At 37.9% G+C, this 23975-nt stretch overlaps 2 protein-coding genes across 2 annotated transcripts; one reads left to right on the forward strand and one right to left on the reverse strand.

Moving 5' to 3' along the window:
* Positions 1 to 1625: 1625 nt before the first annotated feature.
* LOC114244645 (beta1,4-N-acetylgalactosaminyltransferase B) lies at positions 1626 to 6493 on the forward strand. Its single transcript, XM_028176529.2, has 4 exons — positions 1626 to 1961; positions 2183 to 2593; positions 4201 to 4557; positions 4994 to 6493. The coding sequence occupies exons 1-4, from the start codon at positions 1936 to 1938 to the stop codon at positions 5178 to 5180; spliced, it is 981 nt and encodes a 326-aa protein (XP_028032330.2). The 5' UTR covers positions 1626 to 1935; the 3' UTR covers positions 5181 to 6493.
* Positions 6494 to 9012: 2519 nt separating this feature from the next.
* Positions 9013 to 23693, reverse strand: LOC114244673 (DNA polymerase nu). Its single transcript, XM_089734440.1, has 15 exons — positions 23660 to 23693; positions 22706 to 22867; positions 21923 to 21989; positions 19557 to 20540; positions 19062 to 19175; positions 17804 to 17930; positions 16809 to 17043; positions 15561 to 15802; positions 14620 to 14750; positions 13919 to 14028; positions 13280 to 13424; positions 11969 to 12123; positions 11078 to 11251; positions 10061 to 10210; positions 9013 to 9305 (listed from the first exon to the last, which is right to left on the reverse strand). The coding sequence occupies exons 1-15, from the start codon at positions 23691 to 23693 to the stop codon at positions 9187 to 9189; spliced, it is 2949 nt and encodes a 982-aa protein (XP_089590566.1). The 3' UTR covers positions 9013 to 9186.
* Between the last annotated feature and the right edge of the window lie 282 nt (positions 23694 to 23975).

Genomic DNA, 23975 nt, shown 5'->3' on the forward strand with positions numbered 1-23975 from the left:
TAGTACAATATAAACTTAAAACAAACAAAAGGAATCCGTCCGACGGGGGACACATCAAAGGAAAAACAAAATTGTTATTTTCATTTAATTCCGAGCATTTTCATATTATCTGCCTTTTAAACCTTCTCTGGACTTCCACAAATAATTCAAGACTAAAATTAGCCAAATCCGTCCAGCCGTTCTCGAGTTTTAGCAAGACTAACGAACAGCAATCATTTTTATATAAATAGATAGATTTCAAAAATATGGGTAATATGTTCAATGAGTGGACAATTAAAGTCGACTTTTTATTCTTTAATTCAATGTTTTTCAATAAATACATATTAGTTTCTCAGCTTCGGAAAAAGTAACAGAACTTATTTTGAACATAATATAATATATTGGGTATATTATGAGCACAGATAAATTAAACGCTAAAAGAATGCACTTTGGAATTACATACTTTTAATCAATAAATTATTAAACAACGGAATTTTTTATTCTGCGGTACTATTTTGCCCTATTTACTTCGATAAGCAAACGGAAATTCGACGATATCACTATTATTCAATTGACCCCAATTTCTGTGTTCTATTAAAATTAAAATTAAATAAACAAATTATATGTAAATACTATAAATTAATTAAGTTTTACATTAGCCTAGTGAAATACGGCCATACTTTGTTTTGAGTGTAGCTCTTAAATAATTAATTTGTGATTTTCGGTTAACATCATTAGATAAAAGTGTTTGCACGCCATGTAGTGTATATACTTTGGTAGTGGTGTATGGTACTAACAAATCTACCCTCAAATTGGAAGTAATAATTATAAAAATATATTTTACCGTCTACCGGGCTAACCCGGATGAATCGGTACTATTCAGAATCGCTACTTAACAAAATTATCTCTAATGCCATTCAAACTTCATAAACTACTAGCTGTATCCGTCCGCTTCGCTGGGCATTTCAAATTAACATTATTATTTCTCACCCCTACAAAGATTCTCATCATGAACACCCCCGCAACTGGTGTAGGGAGTCCAACACTCATATAAATATTAGCCTATCCATTAAAGTACATGTATTTTTTACATGGATACCAAGTTTTAAGTCAATCGGATGCATGGTTCAGTAATTATAACGGAACATCCGTAAAAACCAGGGTAGATTTATATATTAGTATAGATTATTAAACATAAATTCATAGAACAAATTTAAGTAATACCTATTTGTATCATCTACAATCAAATTATGTTATGTTAAATAAAACGGTTGATTAAAACCGCATTTAGTTGCAAAAGTACCTAACGAGACTTTGGTTGGGTTGTTACCTATTATGCGTACATTATAAATAAGACCATCGTTATCCAGCTTATTTGTATTTGTTTTACTTGAGTTTACGTGTTAATAGGATAATAGAACTTATGGCATTACGCAATTTGGCAGCTCACCGTACATAAAAAGCTAAGTGTTAATATCATCCCTCGGTTTCAATTTCAGAATAAATTCTAATTAGTACCATACATATCAAAGATTCTATGAAAATGAACTTATGCTCAATATTCCTACCGACTTGAAGGTGTCAATTCATTCATATTTGTCAATGTCATCCATAGGTTTTATGGTTTTGGTCAAAGCTAGGGTAAACACTAAACCATAGATTATACACTTAATATATTAACACTAAACAGTTTGTGCATTACAACTACAACATTTAATTTTAATTTATATAAAATCTCATTAAATTTGCAGGATACATATAAAATAAGTTAGAGAAATCGTACCACACTTACTTGAAACACATGATAACCTATAAATAAAACAATTACGTGCACAGAGAGATATCTAAAGTAACATTAAAGACATTAAAAGTTTGATTTATATAATCAGATCTAAATAAGTACCATTCTGATGTACGTAAACCTTTACCTTTATTATAAGCGGTAACACTATCCAAATGCCCAAATGTTCATTGAAAAACCGGTGAGTATCCTTTTTAAAGATCAAAATTTGTTTTGCTTGCAACGTGTAGTGTGCGCCTATATAAGTATTTACTCTGTAAAATATTCTAAATAACATTACTTGTTGTGACCTTGTAAGTTTTATAAATAAGAAATAAAATTTGGCATTATTTAGGTGAAACATATTGGGTATTTTAATCGATTTTATTAAAATCATCTAAGTGATTTTCTATTGTCAAACAGATTACTGCAACTACGGCTGAGCACTTGTGTAACAACAGTACTATGTTTAATAGCAATTATAAATTTCTTTTCATTCTACGGAAAATACAATTACTCTCATATAAATCCACAAGACATACCCAATCAGTTGTACAAAGAAATAGCTTCAAACATAGTTTTGAAAAAGTCAAAACCAGACTGTGACTATGAGAATATTTTGAAAAGTACAAGAACTACAGACAGCTGGGATGCGCCAAAGAAGAATGAAAACTTCAAACCCAACAATATCGTTAACGGTAGCTATGTTCCTGAAGAATGCAATCCAATGTTTAGTGTGGCAGTGATAGTTACATACAGGAACAGACAAAAACACCTGGATGTCTTTCTACCATACATGCACAACTTTTTGAGGAAGCAACAATTGCATTATAAGTGAGTAGAAAATAGAATTATTATGTTTTATTATGAACTAAGCACACATCTTGGGTAACAAATCAGTTGAATGTATGCCTATGTTGTTTATATTGGTAATTTCTATATTTATCACTTAGCAATCCTTTTATTAAAAGGAAAACAAATACCCTGACTAATACATTACAATAATGAAGATTTTAGATGAGGATTGAAACAATTGATGTAATCTAAATATTTTTGGCCAAATTGCTGTACTATAAAATATCTACCTAACACATATATGTACATGAACAAATTCTTTGCAGAAGGAATTATTTCTCTAGATCAGAAGAGTAGTGGTGCCATTGACATCATGTTGTTTTAGATCTGGAATAACTTACCAGTAGTAGGACAACAAACTCGTCTACATATGTACACCGTAAAAACACCTAAAAGCTATGATTACGTAAACAAAATGTGTCTATGAGTAATTGCCATTCAGGTTATGTCAGTTGGGTGTTGTTAATTGTCATATTTATGGCAATATACTAGCTTATGTCTTATGGATCTTTCTGATGTCTTTTGGGTGCTGTTGGACACTGCCAATACTAACACTCGCAGCAGCTAAAGCATATGTTACTGTACTGGTCAAACTTGTCAAAGTGTTTGATGTGACACTTAGCTCATAGCCACTGTCATAGTACACTGAGTTTCTCGTTAGATCTTAGTGGGAATAATTGCTTTCAACTTTTAGGCCTCCATCAGCTGCGCTCATGTAGTTTCTAACAAAGTCTTCCCTCCCAGCTTGGCCCTCAAACTCGTCCCTCTGTCTGGGTCATCTCTTGGCCACAAGCATGCTAAAACTAAACTAATAACATTTTTTATTTTCAGCTATTTTCCCATAAACTTGGTTTAGTAAAAAAACAATAAAATGTGTCAGAAAACCAAGAAATGATTATCGTTAGTAAATGTTCAATATAAATTTGTAGATTAGATAAGATATCCTGCAATTAAAGGCCGGTTTATGACTTTCTGTAAAAGTTTGATTGAGTGATTAGAATTTCCATTGTACTTAGTGTTAGAATTATGATTTGATTTGTAGTGTATCATTATCTTGTAAAACCAAACCGTACTAGATCTTAGATTGAATTTAAGATGTATTCAGATGGTGAAAGGAGGGACTTCAACTGTTCTTTTTTCAAAACTTTGAGCTTTTTATATCTCATACATTATATACTATTATTTACCTTGTACTGTTTAACTTTGAAATGAACTCAAAAATTTCGAATCTATATTGGCTCAGCTCTATGTCCCAATATGGAGGTAGAGCAATACTTTGAAGTTCTAAGAAGTGAGTAGAAGTGGACAGTGACATCTCCACGCTACCGGCATTTCTGCATAGCGTCCGTGGCCATTTACCAATGACTGAGCTATTGAAACAGACAAATCATTTTAGATTATAAAATTTCTAAAATAATTCCACACCATCATCTGTCACTATTTGACCTGAATGTGGTGGTAAATATTCGGGTTGTAGGAATATCAATCAATGAGGCAAGTTCATTATTCTCAAAATCTGCAATAAACTCCATTGTTTCTTATCATATTACCTTAATTATGTATAAACTTGATAAATATTTTTCCAGAATATACTTAATTGAACAAGAAGACAAAAAACCATGGAACAAAGGTTTGCTTTACAATATCGGTGCCAAAAGGGCCATAGCCGAAAAATTCCCCTGCCTCATATTGCACGATGTGGATCTTCTACCATTAGATGAAGGCAATCTCTATGCCTGCCTGAACAACCCGCGACACATGAGCGCCAGCATAGACAAGTTCAGATACGTCCTGACTTACGATTATCTAGTCGGTGGAGTGTTGGCGATAACGGCGGACCAGTTCGTGAAGGTTAATGGGTTTTCTAACAGATTTGAAGGATGGGGCGGAGAAGATGATGACTTTTACGAAAGACTGTCTGCGCACGGATTCAACGTTGTGAGGTGAGTTGGAATTTGAGGAATCTGGCCGATTCGTCTCGTCACCTACAACCTAGCTGAAAAAAATTAAAACGGTCAAGCATTGATTCCAACTCAGCACCTGCCGTGACGCGTCTGCCGCCAAGCAGTCATTTCTTTTGATTCAAGGGTCTGACAGCCCATAGACAATACCATTGAGACTTAGACCTCCCGTACTAAGGAAATGGCCGGTGATCACGTAGCGATGTCTATGAGCTCCCGTGACCACTTCACACTGCGTGGACCATGAGTTGTATCACCCACCTACTTACTAAATTAATACCTTGGATTTCTGCAGAGGAGACTATGATCAATGTAATAAGTATTTTTACTAAATCATGAAGTCACAATTTGAACCGTGAACAATGCGTAACGCGATCCAATGCAAACTTTATGATGATGAATAGAATGAATGTTTCAGGTTCCCACCTCACATGTCGCGATACACCATGTTGGTTCACCCTCAGGAGCCAAAGAACTCGAGAAGACATCAAATTATGGCCGAAAATCTCCATACGAAAAGTCACGACGGCTACGACTCCGTGCACTACCAGACTGTAGACGAAAGACAACAGAAACTGTTCACCCAACTGCGAGTCAAGTTATGATAATAGTTTTACATAATCGTATAGATAAATAAGTTAATGCGCGCATGAAGTGGCGGGAACACGTTCAACTTCAATATAAATATGTAACGGGATTCGTGGTGATGCGTAACGCGAAATGCTTAAAAGGGTCGCAAATCAATAATTACTTTTTTTTCCTACCTATGCTGATAGCCTATTATATAGCCTATATAGCTGAGAGGCTATTTCAGTTTCGCCTTGTGCAAAGTGCACAAATGTGATAAAATGAAACAAAGCCACTGGACGTAACTTCTCGGGATCTTTCAAAAAGTCCACTGAAAAAATCTCTGTAAATGATCACCATTTTACTGAGATTATATGTCATCCCATATCATATTATCTCATCTCATTTCATTTTATTTCATTCCAGTTGATTAATGTCTCAAATTAATCATCTTCATTTCATTTCACTCCTTAATATCATTTTTTATAAAAATAAGAATATAAATTAAAACATGACAGTAAGACATTAAGACATGACCTAAAGGTCCTAGTTACCAGGTCATAAAATCACTTAAAAAAAGCTGTTCAGCTGTCGTGCGGGGTCAATGCCCCCTTGACACGTGCGATGCGCGCGAACTGCCCCGCTTACATTGCGCAGTTCCGCCGTATGAACGAGCATTTTTATGCTTAGTTTAAGAAACAGTACGGTTTCCCACACACTGGGCGGTTAACAAGTTTATTACACATTGAAACGTGATAAACCCGTTAAGGTATGATAATAAAACAAGTTACATAGCTAGTGTTTCCCATTATCGACTAGTATTGCAGTAAATCGAAATTGTCCAGCATTAATTAATCAAAATATAAATTATGAATTTATTTTAAATTTTTACAAATATTTTATTGTATATCATTTATTTTCAGTTGATATTAAGATGATAAAAGCACCTTATTGATGCTAAAAAAATTATACTGATGTACATACTTAATCAAATTTACTTACATTACTTGTGGTATGACATTGCTTTATTATTTTTAACACAAAACCGTATTAAATTTGTAAACATGAAATGTGATATATTTATACCTGTGAAATTTGAGGCTACAATCATTAGCGTAATGAAGACTTTCCTATGCCAACAGCTTTAAAACCTCTAGCAGCCTTTTATAGAGAAATAGAGGAGTTGCAAAAATTAACCCAAAACTACGAAGTTATTGTGACCTGCAGGATAACACGCCCGGTGCGTTTGTACCGAGCGATGCGACGGAGTCGGTGTTCGAATGCCGCATATATAATGCATACCATGCACCCCACGCTTTTTTTTACAATAAAATCATTTTTTCTTACACTATTTTTAATTCAAATTTATTAAAAATTATTTTCTATATTTTAGTTGGATTTTCTATAAAAGCGTATTCTGTTCAATACCGTCTTTACCATAAGGGCACACGGGGCCCGTGCTCAGGGGGCCCCGAAGAACCGACAATTTGGTTACCAATTGTAGTCGAGAGCGGTCATTTTCGCAGCTTAAGAAAATAAAAAATAAATTGCGAACAATAATGTTACAAGAACGGCTGAGTAATTTGTCAATTATGGGCATAGAAAGTGATATCCTTCAAAAAATTGACTTTAAAGATATAATGGAATATTTTGCTCAACAGAAATCCCGAAAGAAACCATTATCGTAATCGTAACAAAAAAACCAGCAGCATTCTAATATAATTAATATTATTATATCATACTGTATTTGATTACCTATGATAAATGGTCATACTCTGTAAAAAAATGTTATTATAATTCGCTTTTTTTTTACTTTCCAAAAGGGCCTCAAATTCTTGTGTGCCCAAGGGCCCCAGCCTAGTTTAAGTGACGTCCCTAATTCTGTTCGTTTTTTTAAACTATTATTTATTTTTAATTTTTTAGTTGAATTTCAATTTTTTCATAGTTTTCTATTTTTTTTAATATTGAATTGTCATCGGTCCTTAATTATTATACCAAATTTCGAGTTAATCCGACGTTTTGAAGGGGTCAAAATCATTTTCAAAGATTCCGTTACATACTAACATACATACGTCTGAAGCTAATAAAAGCGTATTAAAATATTCACGTTTGACCACCACAGTGAAGAAATAACATGTAAAAAAAACCTGCAAAATTATAATTTGCATAGTTACTTGTGGTAAGACGTTTTGTAAGCCTGCACAGGTAGGTACCACCACCCTGTCTATTTCTTCTATGAAGCAGTAATGCGTTTTGGTTTTAATGGTGGGGCAGCCGTTGTACACTGGGCGAAGGGTTATAGCGGCTGCCATATTTCCGCATCACCAACGTATTTTATGTACCCATATATGTATACGACATACCTTTTACTGGTGGTAGGACCTTGTGAGTCCGCGCGGGTAGGTACCACCACCACCTCGCCTATTTCTGCCGTGAAGCAGTGATGCGTTTCGGTTTGAAGGGTGGGGCAGCCGTTGTAACTATACTGAAACACTTAACATAAGGTGGGCTGTGAGCTCGTCCTCGAGCCTCGTCCACCTAAGCAATAAAAAAAACTAGAGATCGAAACTTTTTATTTGTATTTTTCTTATATACGTTTATTATTCAAATCCTATATAGTAAATTGTTCGATTAAATATTATTAAAAATCTTATTAATTATACAATATTTCAAAAATACATTATAAATTAATATTTATTATAACACTGATCAATGTATTTGCTTGCTGCTGACGGCGGTATCCGCGGCGGACGAGCCGACCTTGTTTTGTCGTTTATAATGTAAATTAAAAATTAAAGACAATAGAAAAGTGAAAGAGATTACATATTACAAATTTAAACTGATTCTGTGAGATTTTACTCGAAGTCCAAATATTACATTAGAAGATAAACCTTGTACTGTTATGAGATAAGATATATGATGCTTCAATGCACCTATTTTTTTATAAATACAAGAAAAATGCCTTATGTCATTTTTTTTTAATAAAACGTAATTTTCTAAAATAATATGTTTTTTTATTCATTAATTACCTCCGAAATTACCGTTTAGTATACAAAATGCGAAAATCGTTATTAATAAATATTTTTTTTTATTTCTATGAATCAAAATATGCACCCTCGGTCTTCAAAGGCATTTTGGAGTGCCTCTCGACTATCGGAACTATTTCGCTGCTAAAAAGTTGTTTAAACTTGCAAAAAAGTAAGTCTGTTGTTGCAAGGTCTGGTGAGTACAGTGGTTATGTATTATCTTTTTTTTTATTGCTTTGTAGGCAGACGAGCATACGGCCCACCTGATGGTAAGTGGTCTCCGTCGCTCATGGACATCAGCAATGCCAGGGGCGGAGCCAAGCCGCTGCCTACCATTATCTATGTGCAAATCTTCCAACTGTAGCTCTTGTAGCTTAGAGATCGTCTGTAGTGCCGCAGGAGGTCGAGCGTTGTCGTGTAGGAGGCGCGGGAATGAGCAATGCTGTTTTTTAAGAAGCTGTGGTGAATTATACCGGCACTAGACCACCAAACAATGACCATGACTTTTTTAGGGGTAAATTTTCACGATGTCACGATGCAAAACTAATGCTAACCAACATGATGACCGCTTATGATTATTAGAAAGAATAACAATTTTCAACAAAATTGAGAAGGAATTGAGGAAAAATATAGAAATATTTATTCAAAATGATTTGACAAAGGTTTCGGTTTCTATTCGAAGCGGTCATGTGCAGAATATCAAGCTTTAAGAATACATTGAAATTTCAACTAAACTGTACATACTTAACGGGTCTTAGCTTTCCTTTAATTAGTAAGAATTTGTAGAAACTCTTACTTATTATTAATATACATTAAAAAAAACAGAATTTTCATGTTATAATAAAATGTATTTTACTACAATTAAACAATTAAATCAAACTGACTATCGCATTGGCTTTGACGTTTGAAAGATGTTCGCAATCTTTAAGTCACAAACATTTCACAATCAGTGGATATTATCCGAAAAGATATCCAATAGTAGTACACATCAACAGTCTTGTCCATACATAATTGGAACTTAAAAGTCTTCAAGCTCGTTCATTTCGCTCCAGTTTTTCCCAACGGAAATTGACACCGGGAGTCTGATTGTTAAAAAGCAGTGTCGCCCACAATCTTCCATCACTTCTTTAATTATACCTAAATGGTAAATAAATAGCTCCAAGTGTAGGTTTCGTCCAAAATAATGTGGAAAGGTCAATGTACAAATTGTCAATACATTGTACAAATTGTACAAATTGTCAATAGTACTCACGTTGTACAAATTGTCAATAGGAAAAAATGTAATCGGTGCTTCTCAACTTTTTTATAGAATAGACTTTGATTAGTATACCTAGTATAGGTATATAATGGTAAACATTTGACATGATTTGATTTACATTCATCTAGAAATAAATGATTCATTGTCAGAGAATACGGCAGGATAAAAATATACACTTAAAGACAAATTAATGTTCTCAAATATTTTTGCTCGTTTAAATAATGTGACGGATCATATTATGACAAAAAAACATAGAATTGCTGTTTTACGATTAAAATACCAAATATTAATTAGATTGACGTAATATATCAAGTTTCATTTACGAATCGTTCCACATAATTATTTTAACACTGTTGAATTAAAATAAGCTTAATTCAAAATCTTAAAAAAATAAAAAACGAAATAATTATATAATAATATATCAATCGCGATGGCAACCCTCCGCTGCCCATACGTATGAAAGCATCCTCAAGCTGTCGATCTGTGTGCTGGTTGGAACAGCGCCCCTAGCAGCAAACGTACGCAAACATTCCAACGGCATACAAATTTGAGTTAACTTTTACGCTATCGAGAACGTTAAAAAACTCGCACTAAGCACACAAATATCGCCTTTGTATTGTTTCACAATTGTTACCGGCTGCTCTTTTGATATCTTCATCGGCCACCTCCCAAACCAGCTCGTCGTGTATTTGAAGTAACAGTCGGGCTGATATAGGAGGGACCGCTGCTCGAAGCCGAGCCTCAGTCAGTACCATTGCTGTTTTGCATATGTCTGCGGCTGATCCTTGGAGCAATACAATTGAAACATGTTATTAGTCAGTGAGGTGCTGTTTGATCGGTGGTTCGTTTCGGTTTGACGGCCTTGCATCGCAGTATTGAGATCTTGGTCGCTTGCTCTAGGACAGCCATCGGCAACCCACGTCTCTCTGACCCCTCGGCTCTATGACCCCTCGGCTCTATGACCCCTCGACTCTATGACCCCTCGACTCTATGACCCCTCGACTCTATGACCCCTCGACTCTATGACCCCTCGACTATCACCCCTCGACTCTATGACCCCTCGGCTACGGCTCTTCCGTGAAATGCATAGTCCAGGCACTCATTATCTTGACTTAAAATGGACGAGTAAACATTTTTGAAACACAAGGCTATAAAAATATATTATGTTAAAAAGAATGTCGGGACTTCCAACTGACCGAGCAATGCTTAGCTGGCCTAGAATAAAGAAGAGGTTGTGGTATTTTTTTTATTGCTTAGATGGGCGGACGAGCTCACGGCCCAACTGGTGTTAAGTGGTTACCGGAGCCTATAGACATCTACATCATAAATGCCGCCACCTACATTGAGATAAGAGTTCTAAGGTCTCAGTATAGTTACAACGGCTGCCCCACCCTTCAAACCGAAACGCGTTACTGTTTTATGGCAGAAATAAGCGGGGTGGTGGGACCTACCCTTGCGGACTCACAAGAGGTCCTACCACCAGTAAAAAAGACAAATCTGAAATTATTGAAAATGAATCTATTTATAAGAGACCTAAAAGACTAAAACGTACATTAAAAACAAAACGGTGACCGGAACTTTTCACGCCACATCCCAAAATGTACCAAATTGAACTCCAAGTAAAGTATGGTGTTTAGTGTTAGAACCCAACCTTGTACTACAAAATTGACCGCCTGCCTCTCAGCCTGCGACCTCAAAGTAAAGTCTGGACTGTTAATGTTTCTGAAGTGCCTGACGCGGCCGCAGAGCGTGGCCAGCCTGCCGCCGCCCTGCGCGCAGCGGGACACTACGGAGCGCCCGAATGATTTCAAAGCGGGAAATGTTCCTGACAAAGGGATGAGGTTTTTTTATTGCTTAAATGGGTGGATGAGCTCACAGCCCACCTTGTGTTAAGTGGTTACTGGAGCCCATCTACAACGTAAATGCGCCACCCACCTTGAGATATTAGTTCTAAGGTCTCAGTATAGTTACAACGGCTGCCCCGCTCTTCAAACCGAAACGCATTACTGCTTCACGGCAGAAATAGGCAGGCTGGTGGTACCTACCCGTGCGGACCCACAAGAGGTCCTGCCACCAGTAGGATATTTATGAACTATGTTAAGATATTTGTCCTGAGTTTTCTTGTCTCGTGTTTTCCGCGCCCTTAACACAGGTGAAACACCTGATTCGAAGCGGCTGAATGTGAATGGTTGTTCATTTCAACTTATTTCAGACATTAATTTAAAAAGAAATATCCAATATGACATAAACATCTGCTTACAAATTAATTCCGGCTTGAAAATGAAGAGAATAGTCTAGAATATAACAGAGAATACAAGGAAGCAGAGGGGGGGCATCACGTGGTGAACTATGGGCTAGGATTTGGTTATTGAAGGTATCAACAAGCAGAATATTAAACTGCTTTATGTCCAATTTCACAAATAAATCTTTGAGACATTTTTCAATCCGCGATGCCCGCGAATCCTATATAAGCAATGATAAATGAATAAGAACCGTGAACCCAAGTCCATCCAAAAATCTAAATGACAACTCAGTGACGTACTGTTGAAGCTGGCCGTGACGGCGAGCGTCTCCTCGTAGCTGATGTTGAGGATGTCCATCAGCTTCTTGGACCCCGCCCCATACAAGCTCGCGTACACTATACGCTTGGTGCGCTCTCTGTCGTCTGAATTCACCTCGCTTTCCGGTTTATTTAACCTTCAAATCATATGAAATCTCTCACTTTTTGACCTTACGCAGAGGTCAACCAGCGAGCTTGTGGTTGGAAAACTCGTATGTCGAAATTGTTCGTGAGCTCTAAGCTACTTCTTGGCATGACAATGGAAGAACTAAAAATAGAACTATTGCACTTAATTTAACACATGTTTAATGGGCTGATGTCCATACTCGGCGGTGATGTGGGACGCAAAAAAAAGACTTCGTACAGATATAGATATTGTAGAATAGGTATGCTATACTATGAGAACTGTTACCTGTATTTTTGATCCAACACTGTTTAATTGCACAAATGCGAATGCACAGATGCATTTTAACAGCAAACTAATTTTTTTACTTATATGTCCCTTCAATTTTGATAAACTTTGTCAAACATCGGAGTTTTATTTTCTGATTACTCGGACGGACGCTCGGCTGATAGCTACATAATCTTGTTTAAAACGAACTTTTTATTTTATTGATTAGATGCATGGACGAGCTCACGGCCCATCTGGTGTTGAGTGGCTACCGGAGCCCATAGACATCTACAACGTAAATGCCGCCACCACCCTTGAGACATGAGTTCTAAGATCTCATTCATGATAGAAATAGGCAGATTGCATGCAGCAGATATGCGAATGTTGCGATGGATGTGTGGAGTAACGAGAATGGATAAAATACGGAATGAATATGATATAGGAAGTCTGAAAGTGGCACCCGTGACAAAGAAGCTGAGAAGTGCGCGTTTGGGATGATTAATAATATGGACATGTGATGAGACGAAATGAAAATGAGGTTGGTAAGACTGTGTTAACTGTGAATGTGGAGGATATAGAGGTAGAGGTAGACCTAAAAAGAAATGGATGGATTGCGTGAAAGACGATATGGGTAAGAGTGGAGTGAGCGAAGAAATGGTATATGATAGAAGAGTATGGAAGGAGAAAGCATGTTGCGCCGACCCCAGGTGATTGGGAGAAAGGCAGGGTAATGAATGATGATGATGAATGATAGAAATAGGCAGAGTAGTGGTACCTACCCGTGCGGACTCACAACACGTTCTACAACCAGTAAATGATACCAATAAATAAGGTATGACTTATGAAGATAATATGGTCAGCTAACCGCCTGCCGGTTCAATTTGGAGGCCCACGCGACTCACCAGTTGGCGGCGAGCACCCTGAACAGGTCCCTACTGTTGAGAGCGCGCGTGAGGGCGGCGTCGGCGGCGGCGTGCGCGAACACGCGACACTCGACGTGCCGGAAGTCGGCGCCCAACAACGACCGGCCCGCGCGGGATACGTACACTGAACGGAAGCTCAGGGACGGCCCGCCGTCGGAACAAAAACTTTATTTAAATTATCTATTATAAATATTAACTAGACGATGACCGAGCTTTGCTCGGTTTTTTTTTGTTAGCGCCATCTTGTTGTGTCTTTAAAGCGGTTAGTTGCCCTCAATTAAGAAAAATAGTATTATTATTCGCCAATAGATGTCGGGAAGAGTTGATTATTGAAAACACGAATAAAACAACATTTTCTGAAAATAAATCTTAGCTAGATCGATTTATCGCCCCCGAAATTCCTGTATAGGTACTAAATTTTATGAAAATCGTTGGAGCCTTTTATATATATTTACAGATATAAGAATATAGAGAAGAAATTAAGAATGTTAATACATTTTTAAAATTATAGTCAAAATTTTGTTAGTCTCTCCTGTAAAGTTGCAAAAGTGTCGCTAAATAGCCTTTCACCTCTCGATATATTATATAATTCATTAAATACCTAGTAGAATAGACTACCTTTTTTCGCATCATCCGGAAACATTGAAAGACTAAACGGTGTTTTAGGTATCGCTTGTAAATTTGGGTTATTGGAAGCTATGCGCCCCGTGGCCGCGGCTGTCTGCACCCTGGATGGAACCGTCTATCAAACAGGAGCCTTCAACTTAAAAAAGTAATTTAGAGATCTTCATATCAGTTCAAGGATTTTTTTATTGCTTAAATGGGTGGACGAGCTCACAGCCCACCCGGTGTTAAGTGGTTACTGGAGCCTATAGTCATCTACAACGTAAAATGCGCCACCCACCATGAGATATGAGTTCTAAAGTCACAGTATAGTTACAACGGCTGCCCTGCCCTTCAAACCGAAACGCATTACTGCTTCAGGGCGGAAATAGGCAGGCTGGTGGTACCTACCCTCCTACCACCAGTAATTACGCAAATTATAATTTTGCGGGTTTGATTTTTATTGCACGATGTTATTCCTTCACCGTGGAAGTCAATCGTGAACATTTGCTGTACGTATTTCATTAGAAAAATTGGTACCCGCCTGCGGGATTCGAACACCGGCGCATCGCTACATACAAATGCACCGGACGTCTTATGCTTTAGGCTACGACGACTTTGACTTCTTGAAGACCCATAAGAGCTGCGTGGTGGCCATCAGGTGGTATCGCGTTAGTCGCGTGCGTATATTTAATCAGCAAATACTCAGAGCTCACCAAGTGGCGCGCACGAGCCCGTGGGCCGCATGCTGCGCCACCCCGGATAGGAACGTCGCGTGCGCCTTGTGTAAGCGCCGGTACTCCAAAATCAGCTTCGGGAGTGGATGGACCGAAACTAGACTCCGTAACTAGAAGACACAGTCTAGCTTTATACAGATAATGTCATTATTTCATATTTGTATGAGCTATCGGCACACATCAACAGAAAAGTTTAGCAGCCTCCGAGCGAAAGAAAACAGTTTTACACGACTACGAACATCGGCAAATGTTCATCCCCCACCCGCTTAAAGGTGGATGTCGTGTGACTATCCTTTGATCTTTACTGTGATGTTTACTGACACTTGCTCGGACACCGGTGTACGATATCTAAAATCGGCACCAAAACCTCAATTGCTTTCACTAATATTTATACAAAATAGATGTGTGTATGTATCTATGTTCCCTAGACTCTGAAGAAATGTCTCACTCGATTTCAATTAAAATTCCAAGAAGCTACTGCAGGGTGGTCCAATATTAATAGCGATTAGGTTAAAGATTGACGACCAGCAAAGAATTCTGAGTTTGCTTTTCCTTATTGAATTTTTTTTTTTTATTGCTTAGATGGGTGGACGAGCTCACAGCCCACCTGGTGTTAAGTGGTTACTGGAGCCCATAGACATCTACGCGCCACCCACCTTGAGATACAAGTTCTAAGGTCTCAAGTATAGTTACAACGGCTGCCCCACCCTTCAAACCGAAACGCATTACTGCTTCACGGCAGAAATAGGCAGGGTGGTGGTACCTACCCGCGCGGACTCACAAGAGGTCCTACCACCAGTAATTACGCAAATTATAATTTTTAAAAAATTAACTACAAAAGAAGACGAGCACTTGACACATTAACAAAACGCTGTCAGGAACAAATATTATTGAATGAATAGATAGATGAAAATGTGTACCATGGCTTCAGATGTAGATTTAGCACCCTTAGAAACTGTCTCCCTGATCTTAACATGGCATTTCGTGTCTAGACCCAATTCGTCGTACAATATAGCCCGGACTTGCGCAGTGGAATTAATCTGAAACGACTTCCCGGCTGCGCTGTGACACTCTGCCTCGACTTCTTTCAGTTTATTCAAAATGACATCCTCCATGGATTTGAGCTTAACCATGTCTACTTTGATGCCATTGTGTTCCATTCCTACATGTGGTATTAATAAAAATAAGTACTTAATTAAAATTCTATTTGCTTTAATTTGAGGTAAATGAGCAGGTTAGCTGAAACCCGATTTGGTGATAATCAGCATCCACGGCTCCTAACCCCTATAACTGGGACAGCTGCCCGTCGTCGGACGCCGAAGTCTCCGTTATATTGGAATAAACGATGTGAACCTTCACCTAACCTAATGATGGGGCTAGTTCGTCGCGAAGTACCCTTTTTTTTTAGGGCTGGGGGCCGAACCTCCTACGAGGTCCCTATGTGGGACTTGACGATCTGCAAGGTGTTGGGAGCAGACCGCGGGCCCAAGGAATTTTAGGGCCCTACCCACTAAACGACTCCCTGCACTCTTCGCCCAAGCGTCCGATCCCCTCCAAGGTTAGAACCGGGATGAGGTAGGGGGGCTACCGCGGAGTACCTGATATAGTGCGTGGACATTTCGCTTGGAGGTGAAGGTTAGAAGCTTTAACAACACCTGTTGCTGAACAAATTTCAGAGTTGGCTGTGCCCCGGACATTTTCCATGTCTATGTCGGTGACTGTTCACCATGAGGCGAATCGTGTGCTTATCTGCCTAAAGCGACAATAAAAATCCCTTAATGACTACGTGTATTGTATCCGATTTGTTCCTCTGTGAGCAGACGAGCTCACGGTCCGGGCCATGCAACAGTAGGGCCGTAAGGATGCTCTCCTGATGATGTCCGTGGGCTCCCGTGTCCACTTAGCACCAGATGAACCCTGAGCTCATTTACCCCTTTATTCAGATATGACATAATTATGTTAGATTCTTCTCCGCACTGAAACTGCATCCCCATCCGTTAGTAGTCATGATGCTTTAAAAGCTCCCCTCTGCAGGCCCACTCAAAGAAAAACCTTTTGTTATTTGAATGTTAGTGTAAAAAATCTATGTAGCAGTTTTATTCGTTAACACAAATTAACAATAGATTGTTAAAATTTAATAGGAACAAAATAAACTGTTAGTTACTTACCAGCAATAATGGGCAGAAGCTTCATTTCTATATTAACAAAAAGATTCCACAGGTCAGCTTTTGTTAAAGCTTCTAACAGCAGCTCAGCTGACTCCTCTAAGATAGTAATGTACCAAGCAGCTTTTTGCAAGTTGCATTCCGTAGCTACAGTGTAGGTAGGTTTGAAAGAAAGAAGCTTTTGCACATCGGAAAAGTTTTCCGGTGGGTTATCCGGGTCTAGGAGACGTGACCCTATCTGTAATATTTTTGTGTTTCTGAGTACAATAGCAGGATCTATTCATATCATTCTGTTGTTCCCGGCATGCCGTATTGCAATGATTTCTGCTCAGCTAAGGGAGGTAGGTATTTTTGCAAATCGTCCGCGCTGTTCTTATTGAAAATTATCACACGAAAATTTGATGTAGGTACCATTTTTAAGTTTCAATTGTATATAATCAGGGAATTCTATTGGAAACACAGCTATAAAATCACAAGTGCGGATGTTGCGTTAAGGCAAACACACTACACTCCGCGTGACTTATCCGTGCGAATTATCACCAACATGAGACGGGCAGTCTCACGGCAGTTTCCCAAAATAAATCTCATCTCACCCTCACACCAACCAGCTCTGTATTGAATTTCTAACCAGAAACAATGAACTTTATTTACGGTGCCTCTCCATGACCCTAACATTGCTGACACCCAGGGAAGGTGCTAGCCACATCACGCACAGGCGGGCCGCTTCCTAGTGTATGGGCATGCGCCACACAACAGTCTAGAGTGTTCGCGGTTCGATAATGGGTCGACGTGAATGCGACCCTCCTATGTATTTTGTATGCAGCTGGAACAGCGCCCCTAGCGGCGAACGTTCCACCTCCATACAAATTTGAGTTAACTTTTACGCTATCGAGAACGTTAAAAAATTCGCACTAAGCACTGAAGCTTTAGTTACGCAAAAATCCAATAGGACAGTAGCTATTAATTACATTATAAAGATAAAACACTATTTTCTTTACCTTCACATCTATAATATTGCAGTTTGTACATTCTGTACATTCGATCCCGTCATTAGCAAGATAAATAATTATGTCCCTGCCATCATAGCAGACTAGTTTGTTATTTTTAAAAATTTCTTTTAAAATCCTATAGAAAAAAGTCTCAAGTTAAAAGTTTGGAGTCTCAAATATGTGTAATGTGGTTATGACACAGCATAGGTGGACCGACGACCTGCTGAAGGTCGCGTGGATGCGGCCTGCACTGGACCGGGCGTAGTGAGGACCCTAGGGGGAGGTGATGCCCCTTGGTAGGCTGATGACGATGACGTCAGCAGGGCTACACGTACAGAATCGTACCAGTTAATATGCTTGGACACGAGCGAAGTTGTTGTTTAAAAGAATTAAGATGTACCTTTTACTCTAGTGTCGAACTATTTTATTTTAAAATTGATTCACATACCTCCACCAAAAGAAATTTTAGTTAAATGCTTATTTTGATATTTTTACGGTAGGTGTCCCGAAGAGGTCTTCGTTCACCTAGTATTATGTGATTACTGGAGCCCATAGACAACAACAACGTAAATGCCGTCATCCACCTGGAGACATGGGTTGTAGGTCTCAGTGTAACAGTACAACGACTGCCCCAACCGTCAAACCGAAACGCATTACTGCTTCACGGGAGAAATAGGCAGAGTGGTGGTAGCTACCCGCGCGGACTCACAAGAGGTCCCAGCATCATTAAATATGCAAATTATGTTTGTTGCGTATTTCATTTTAATTACAGGATTATTATTATTCTTCCTTTAACGTGGAATTCAATCGTGAACATTAATTAAGTACGTAATTCATTAGAGGGGAGTAAGGGGGTGAACGTAATTACCATCGATATGGCCCCAAATGTCAACCTCACCTGCACGCGCGACTGCGACGACTAGTAGTCGTGGTGCTCCATGCTAGACAACGGACGAGGCAATGGCGACCGAACAGTGGCGGGATAACCATATCCCCAGCTGAACAATCAGCTGGATGAGGCTGCAGCGGCCTAGGGGGCTAAATCCCCTCTAAAAAGTTCTGGGACGGAAAGGAATGGGAAGCTACCGTTACTATTTTTCCCAAGAAAACCACCATGAGAAAAAAAAAAGAAGAATTCATTAGAAACATTGATACCCGCCAGCGGGATTCGACCACCGGCTCAGTAGGACCGCGCGTCTCATCCTGCAGGCGACGAGGACTTCAAGTTTGAACGTATTACTATTGAGTACCTAAACCTTAAACTCACTTTACGCTGATCTTTCTTTTGAAAACGTAAAATTTATCAGCCAAGTGAACTATAATACCAGCGGGCTGGCAAGTATCGTCCGTATACTGAAGGCTTAGCTGACAAAATCCGTTGCTGAAACAAACCATTTCAATTTGGAGTTAATTTTTTTTATTTTTTTTTTATTGCTTTAGATGGATGGACGAGCTCACAGCCCACCTGGTGTTAAGTGGTTACTGGAGCCCATAGACATCTAAAACGTAAATGCGCCACCCACCTCGAGATATAAGTTCTAAGATCTCAGTATAGTTACAACGGCTACCCCACCCTTCGAACCGAAATGCATTACTGCTTCACGGCGGAAATAGGCGGGGTGGTGGTTTCATTGAATTAAGGTAAATCTAAAAGTGATAGCACGATTGTTTATAGCTAATTGTTCTTTAAAAAGTTGACCACAGGGGCCTACGAGTTCCCTTCGCTGTTGTGATTGCGTTGAACTACTTTCCTAAAACGTACCTGTAGTACAACATGACCGTAGCTGTTTGGTTATTAACTTCAGATAATTGAGTAATATCTTTGGCGTTTTCATTGACATCAATCAGATTATAAGTAATTTCTTTGACCGGTATCTGGGATTTAATCGAAGCCACAAATTTCGATTTCATTTTTTTATTGCTTAGTTCAGAATCCATTGCTTCTTCTTGATGATGTATATCTTCAATCAATTCTGTATTTATCGGCTTACTAAATTTCATAATACCGTCTTTATTTGCTAGTTTTGCTTGAATTACTTTCTTCTTTGAATTTTTTTTTGAATCGATTTGTTCAATTTCTATGCGGTCAGACTTTTCAGCAACCTCTAGCGATTTTCTTGTGTTAATTAAATCAGTTATTCCTACGTCTGCAACACTAACATTTTCAAGCCAATTCTTAACTGCCTTCGTGTATTTTTGTTTACGGAGATTAGCTTTCTCTGGTAAATGTAAGGATTTTCTTTCTTTCCTTTTAAACTTCATCTTAGATTTCGTTTTCTTTAGTAAAACTTCATCTTTATCATTTTTTAAATCACAGACAGCTCTATTAGTGTAGTCAGATGATCTTTCTTCCGCTTGTTGATCCAATGCCATTACCATATCACTTGTGGTGAGTACATCAATATCGAACATAGCATCCCAATTATTACAGTCCCTCGAGTTATTGTCTACTTTAGTAGAAACGCAACTATCCTTGACAGGTGTCCGTTTGGGATTTTCATAGACAGGACCATCAGTATAAGCTGCCTCGTTGACAATAATAATATTATTGTTACTGTCAACAATTGAATCAATACTTATTATTAAACATTGTTCGAGTTCATTGTGGTGAGTGCTATCCAAAATATTCCGTGTTGAAATTTCTTGTGGAAAACTAAATTTATGATTATCTGAATCGTTTTGAACACCTACAGTTGTGTCATTGTTTTGTAATTCTTTAGTTATTTTTTGGTTGTTTGTATCAAAACTGCAAAGAAATAGGATATAACTAGCTGTAGCAGGTTTGATGTTTTTTTTTTTACATCAACTTCGCTAAAGCGCGGGACAATATGCACAAAAAACAGAATATAAGGTACAGGAATGCAATGCTAAAAAATCGGATCTAAAGTGCGATATATGATGTATAGGTAATTTGCTAATTGTTAGTATTTTAAACTACCCCATTAAGTTTTCTGTACGAAGTGTGTTATCCTTAACACTCACTAATCTTTTGAATCGATATTTCAAAAAAGTAAAAGACGTGTGCTCTTTAAAAAACTAGTATAACGATACAAAGATCTTCCACCGAGCGGGTGATATTGCTCGGTAGACCAACGGTCCGAATTTTGTTGTTTTTTTTTCCTACCTATGCTGATAGCCTTGAGAGGCTATTTCAGCTTCGCCCTAACGTGTATAGATGAGCTCACGGGGCTCAAACCGGAGTGTTGCTAACACTGACCCTAGAGTTAGCCAAAAGCTAAACCCAAGAGCAAGACCCAAGAGCAGTGCTTCGCAGAATCTACCACCGGATCGGAAACGCGACCCACTGAGAAGATCCGGCGAGAAACTCAGTGGGCTGTGTCTATGGGTTAATTCGCTCGTCGAGCCCTTCGTCGCAAGCGACGGGTTCGACGAGGACGGTGACTGGTGGTTGTTGTTCGGAACTTACAGGTATATGTCCACACTTATCTTGAAAATATCGTAAGCGAGATTCAGGCATCTGTTAAATATCTTGCGTTGTATGATGGCTACCCACCACAGTATCTTCATAGACTATGTACTTTTATTTATTTATTTTTATTGCCTAGATGTGTGGACGAGCTCACAGCCCACCTGGTGTTAAGTGGTTACTGGAACCCATAGACATCTACAACGTAAATGCGCCACACACCTTGAGGTAGACTAGAGAGTAGAGTTAACATTTTCTTTTACATTTTGACATTCAACAAGTGTGTTTTTGATGACATCCAAGTTGAAATAAATGATTTTGAATTTGAATTTGAATTTGAGATATAAGTTCTAAGGTCTCAGTATAGTTACAACGACTGCCCCATCCTTCAAACCGAAACGCATTACTGCTTCACGGCAGAAATAGGCAGGGCGGTGGTACCTACCCGTGCGGACTCACAAGAGGTCCTACCACCAGTAATTACGCAAATTATAATTTTGCGGGTTTGATTTTTATTACACGATGTTATTCCTTCACCGTGGAAGTCAATCGTGAACAATTGTTAAGTACGTATTTCATTAGAAAAACTGGTACCCGCCTGCGGGATTCGAACACCGGTGCATCGCTATATACGAATGCACCGGACGTCTTATCCTTTAGGCCACGACGACTTAATGGTAAAAACATAAGTGCTGACTTACTTTAATACTTTTTTGTTTTGAGTGGGCTTACTTCGGCGAGTTACGTTGAGGACAGCATGCTGACGCTCTGAATAAAAAATAACAATGTTACCGAACGTATAAAATCCAATAACAGCAGAAGGGCGGGCTTAAGTTTAACGTTATATATATATATTTTTTTTTAAAACCTTGAAGCCACTTATAATATATCACAGCGATCGTTAAACGCGATCGACATATCAACCTTGCATAAGTAATGGCCTCTTTTGAGAGAATTCAGTTTAGTATTTTTTTATAATTTTTTTTATTGCTTAGATGGTTGGACGAGCTCACAGCCCACCTGGTGTTAAGTGGTTACTGTAGCCCATAGACATCCACAACGTAAATGGGCCACCCACCTTGAGATATAAGTTCTAAGGTATAGTTACAACGGCTGCCCCACCCTTCAAACCGAAACGCATTACTGCTTCACGGCAGAAATAGGCAGGGCGGTGGTACCCACCCGCGCGGACTAACAAAAGGTCCTACCACCAGTATGAAAATAGCTTAATTTTAATCAATAGATACATATTTAGATTCTATAAAACCGATGTATTTTTTCGATTTGAACGAGAGAACAATTATACACGTATCGAGTCACTAAGCGACTAAGGGAGTTACAGGAAGACGGGCAACTGTAGCCTATTCTGAGTATTATAGCAGCAAAGTACGATCGCGAACAATACATTAAAAGAGCTGCTTGCAAAAAAAAAGAAAAGAAGATATATCAACAACTATTTCAACAATAAATAATAAAAAATGTACCTGTTGTGTATAAACATATTAGCGTTTTAAGAACTTTTTTACCAAATGATGTCAAATGCTTTTCATAAATAAAAGGATTTAATCTATTAATTTTATTAAATTGAGACTGCATATTTACTGCTTTTCGATTTCCCGCCAAATGTTTTTTTTTTAATTCAATTCCTTTTTTTTAATTATGACAAAAAAAAATTTTTTGGAGTTTATGGCCTGGTATAGCTTCGTTACCTTTAGGCCAAATTATGACAATTCTGGTGATGCTCTTATTGTCAATATTTATAAAAAAATTCAATGTTAAGTTTATAAAAATCTTCAATTAAAAAATAGATACATATTCTGATAAATGGAAAATTAAATGATGAAAAAATGAATAAAATTTGCTTTATTTGAAACTGTAATTAATTGGGATGAAATTGATTAACACGAAAAGAGATGAAATGAAATAAAAACTCAGTAAAATAGTGGTTATAAGACTATTTTATCTGGTCAATGAGAATTCAGTGTACCTTTTGGAAGAACCCGTGAGACAACGTCCAGCAAGTTACCATTATTATCGTTTATGCTTACAGAAACATTTTTAAATAATACAAATCACACAACCTCGCACCTTACGTATCGCTAAAAAGCCAATTAGATTCGAACCAAAAAATATTGACGGATCTTATATATTCTGTTGATAGCGGTAAATACGCATTTCATACTTTTCTAATACATATATATATATATATATATAAGTTAGACAACCAAATGATTTTTTAAATCTTGATAGGTTCGCTATGAGCGATGCTATGTGAATTGTTTTATTTGTTTATTTAGTGTTCCTCTAAGTTTAAATGAATTACAATAGCGGCTTAAAAACCATTTAGCATTTACGAAAATACATGCAATATATGTGCTGTAAGAGGTAATTTCCGGTTCTTCCATGAATTTATGTACTTATGTTATATTATTATGTACTTAATATAATTATGGAGCTGAATGATGCAACCATTGTGAACTTCTTTGGATTGGATTTTTCTGCTGGGTCTAATCCTTTTAAGTTGATTAACTATGGTCTAGTCTAAGTCTTTTGATTTGATTATTTAATATTTGATTACGGTGGTGGAACGGAACGGTGGTTTAATAGCTGTTTAGGTTTCTGTAAAAATGCACAAAAATGCGGGAAAATAAAAAAAAGCCGCTGAAATAAAAAAAGACGAAGCATCTACTAAAAAGTCCACTAACATAGTCTCAGTAAATAAACTACCATTTTACTACGACTATAATCCATCCC

Source organism: Bombyx mandarina, chromosome 17, assembly GCF_030267445.1.
Source record: "Bombyx mandarina strain Sakado chromosome 17, ASM3026744v2".
Classification (NCBI taxonomy): Eukaryota; Metazoa; Arthropoda; class Insecta; order Lepidoptera; family Bombycidae; genus Bombyx; species Bombyx mandarina.

Bases quoted from the DNA above. Each gene is read 5' to 3' on its own strand.
- LOC114244645 (XM_028176529.2), top strand. From the start codon at position 1,936: ATGCCCAAATGTTCATTGAAAAACCG. The intron at 2,594-4,200 runs GTGAGTAGAAAA...ATATTTTTCCAG, and splicing joins AAGCAACAATTGCATTATAA to AATATACTTAATTGAACAAG. The intron at 4,558-4,993 runs GTGAGTTGGAAT...TGAATGTTTCAG, and splicing joins CACGGATTCAACGTTGTGAG to GTTCCCACCTCACATGTCGC.
- LOC114244673 (XM_089734440.1), bottom strand. From the start codon at position 23,693: ATGGTTGCATCATTCAGCTCCATAATTATATTAA. The intron at 21,990-22,705 runs GTACATTTTTTA...TTTTTTATTCAG, and splicing joins AATATGTTTATACACAACAG to AGCGTCAGCATGCTGTCCTC. The intron at 12,124-13,279 runs GTGAGTCGCGTG...TATGATTTGAAG, and splicing joins AGGGTGCTCGCCGCCAACTG to GTTAAATAAACCGGAAAGCG.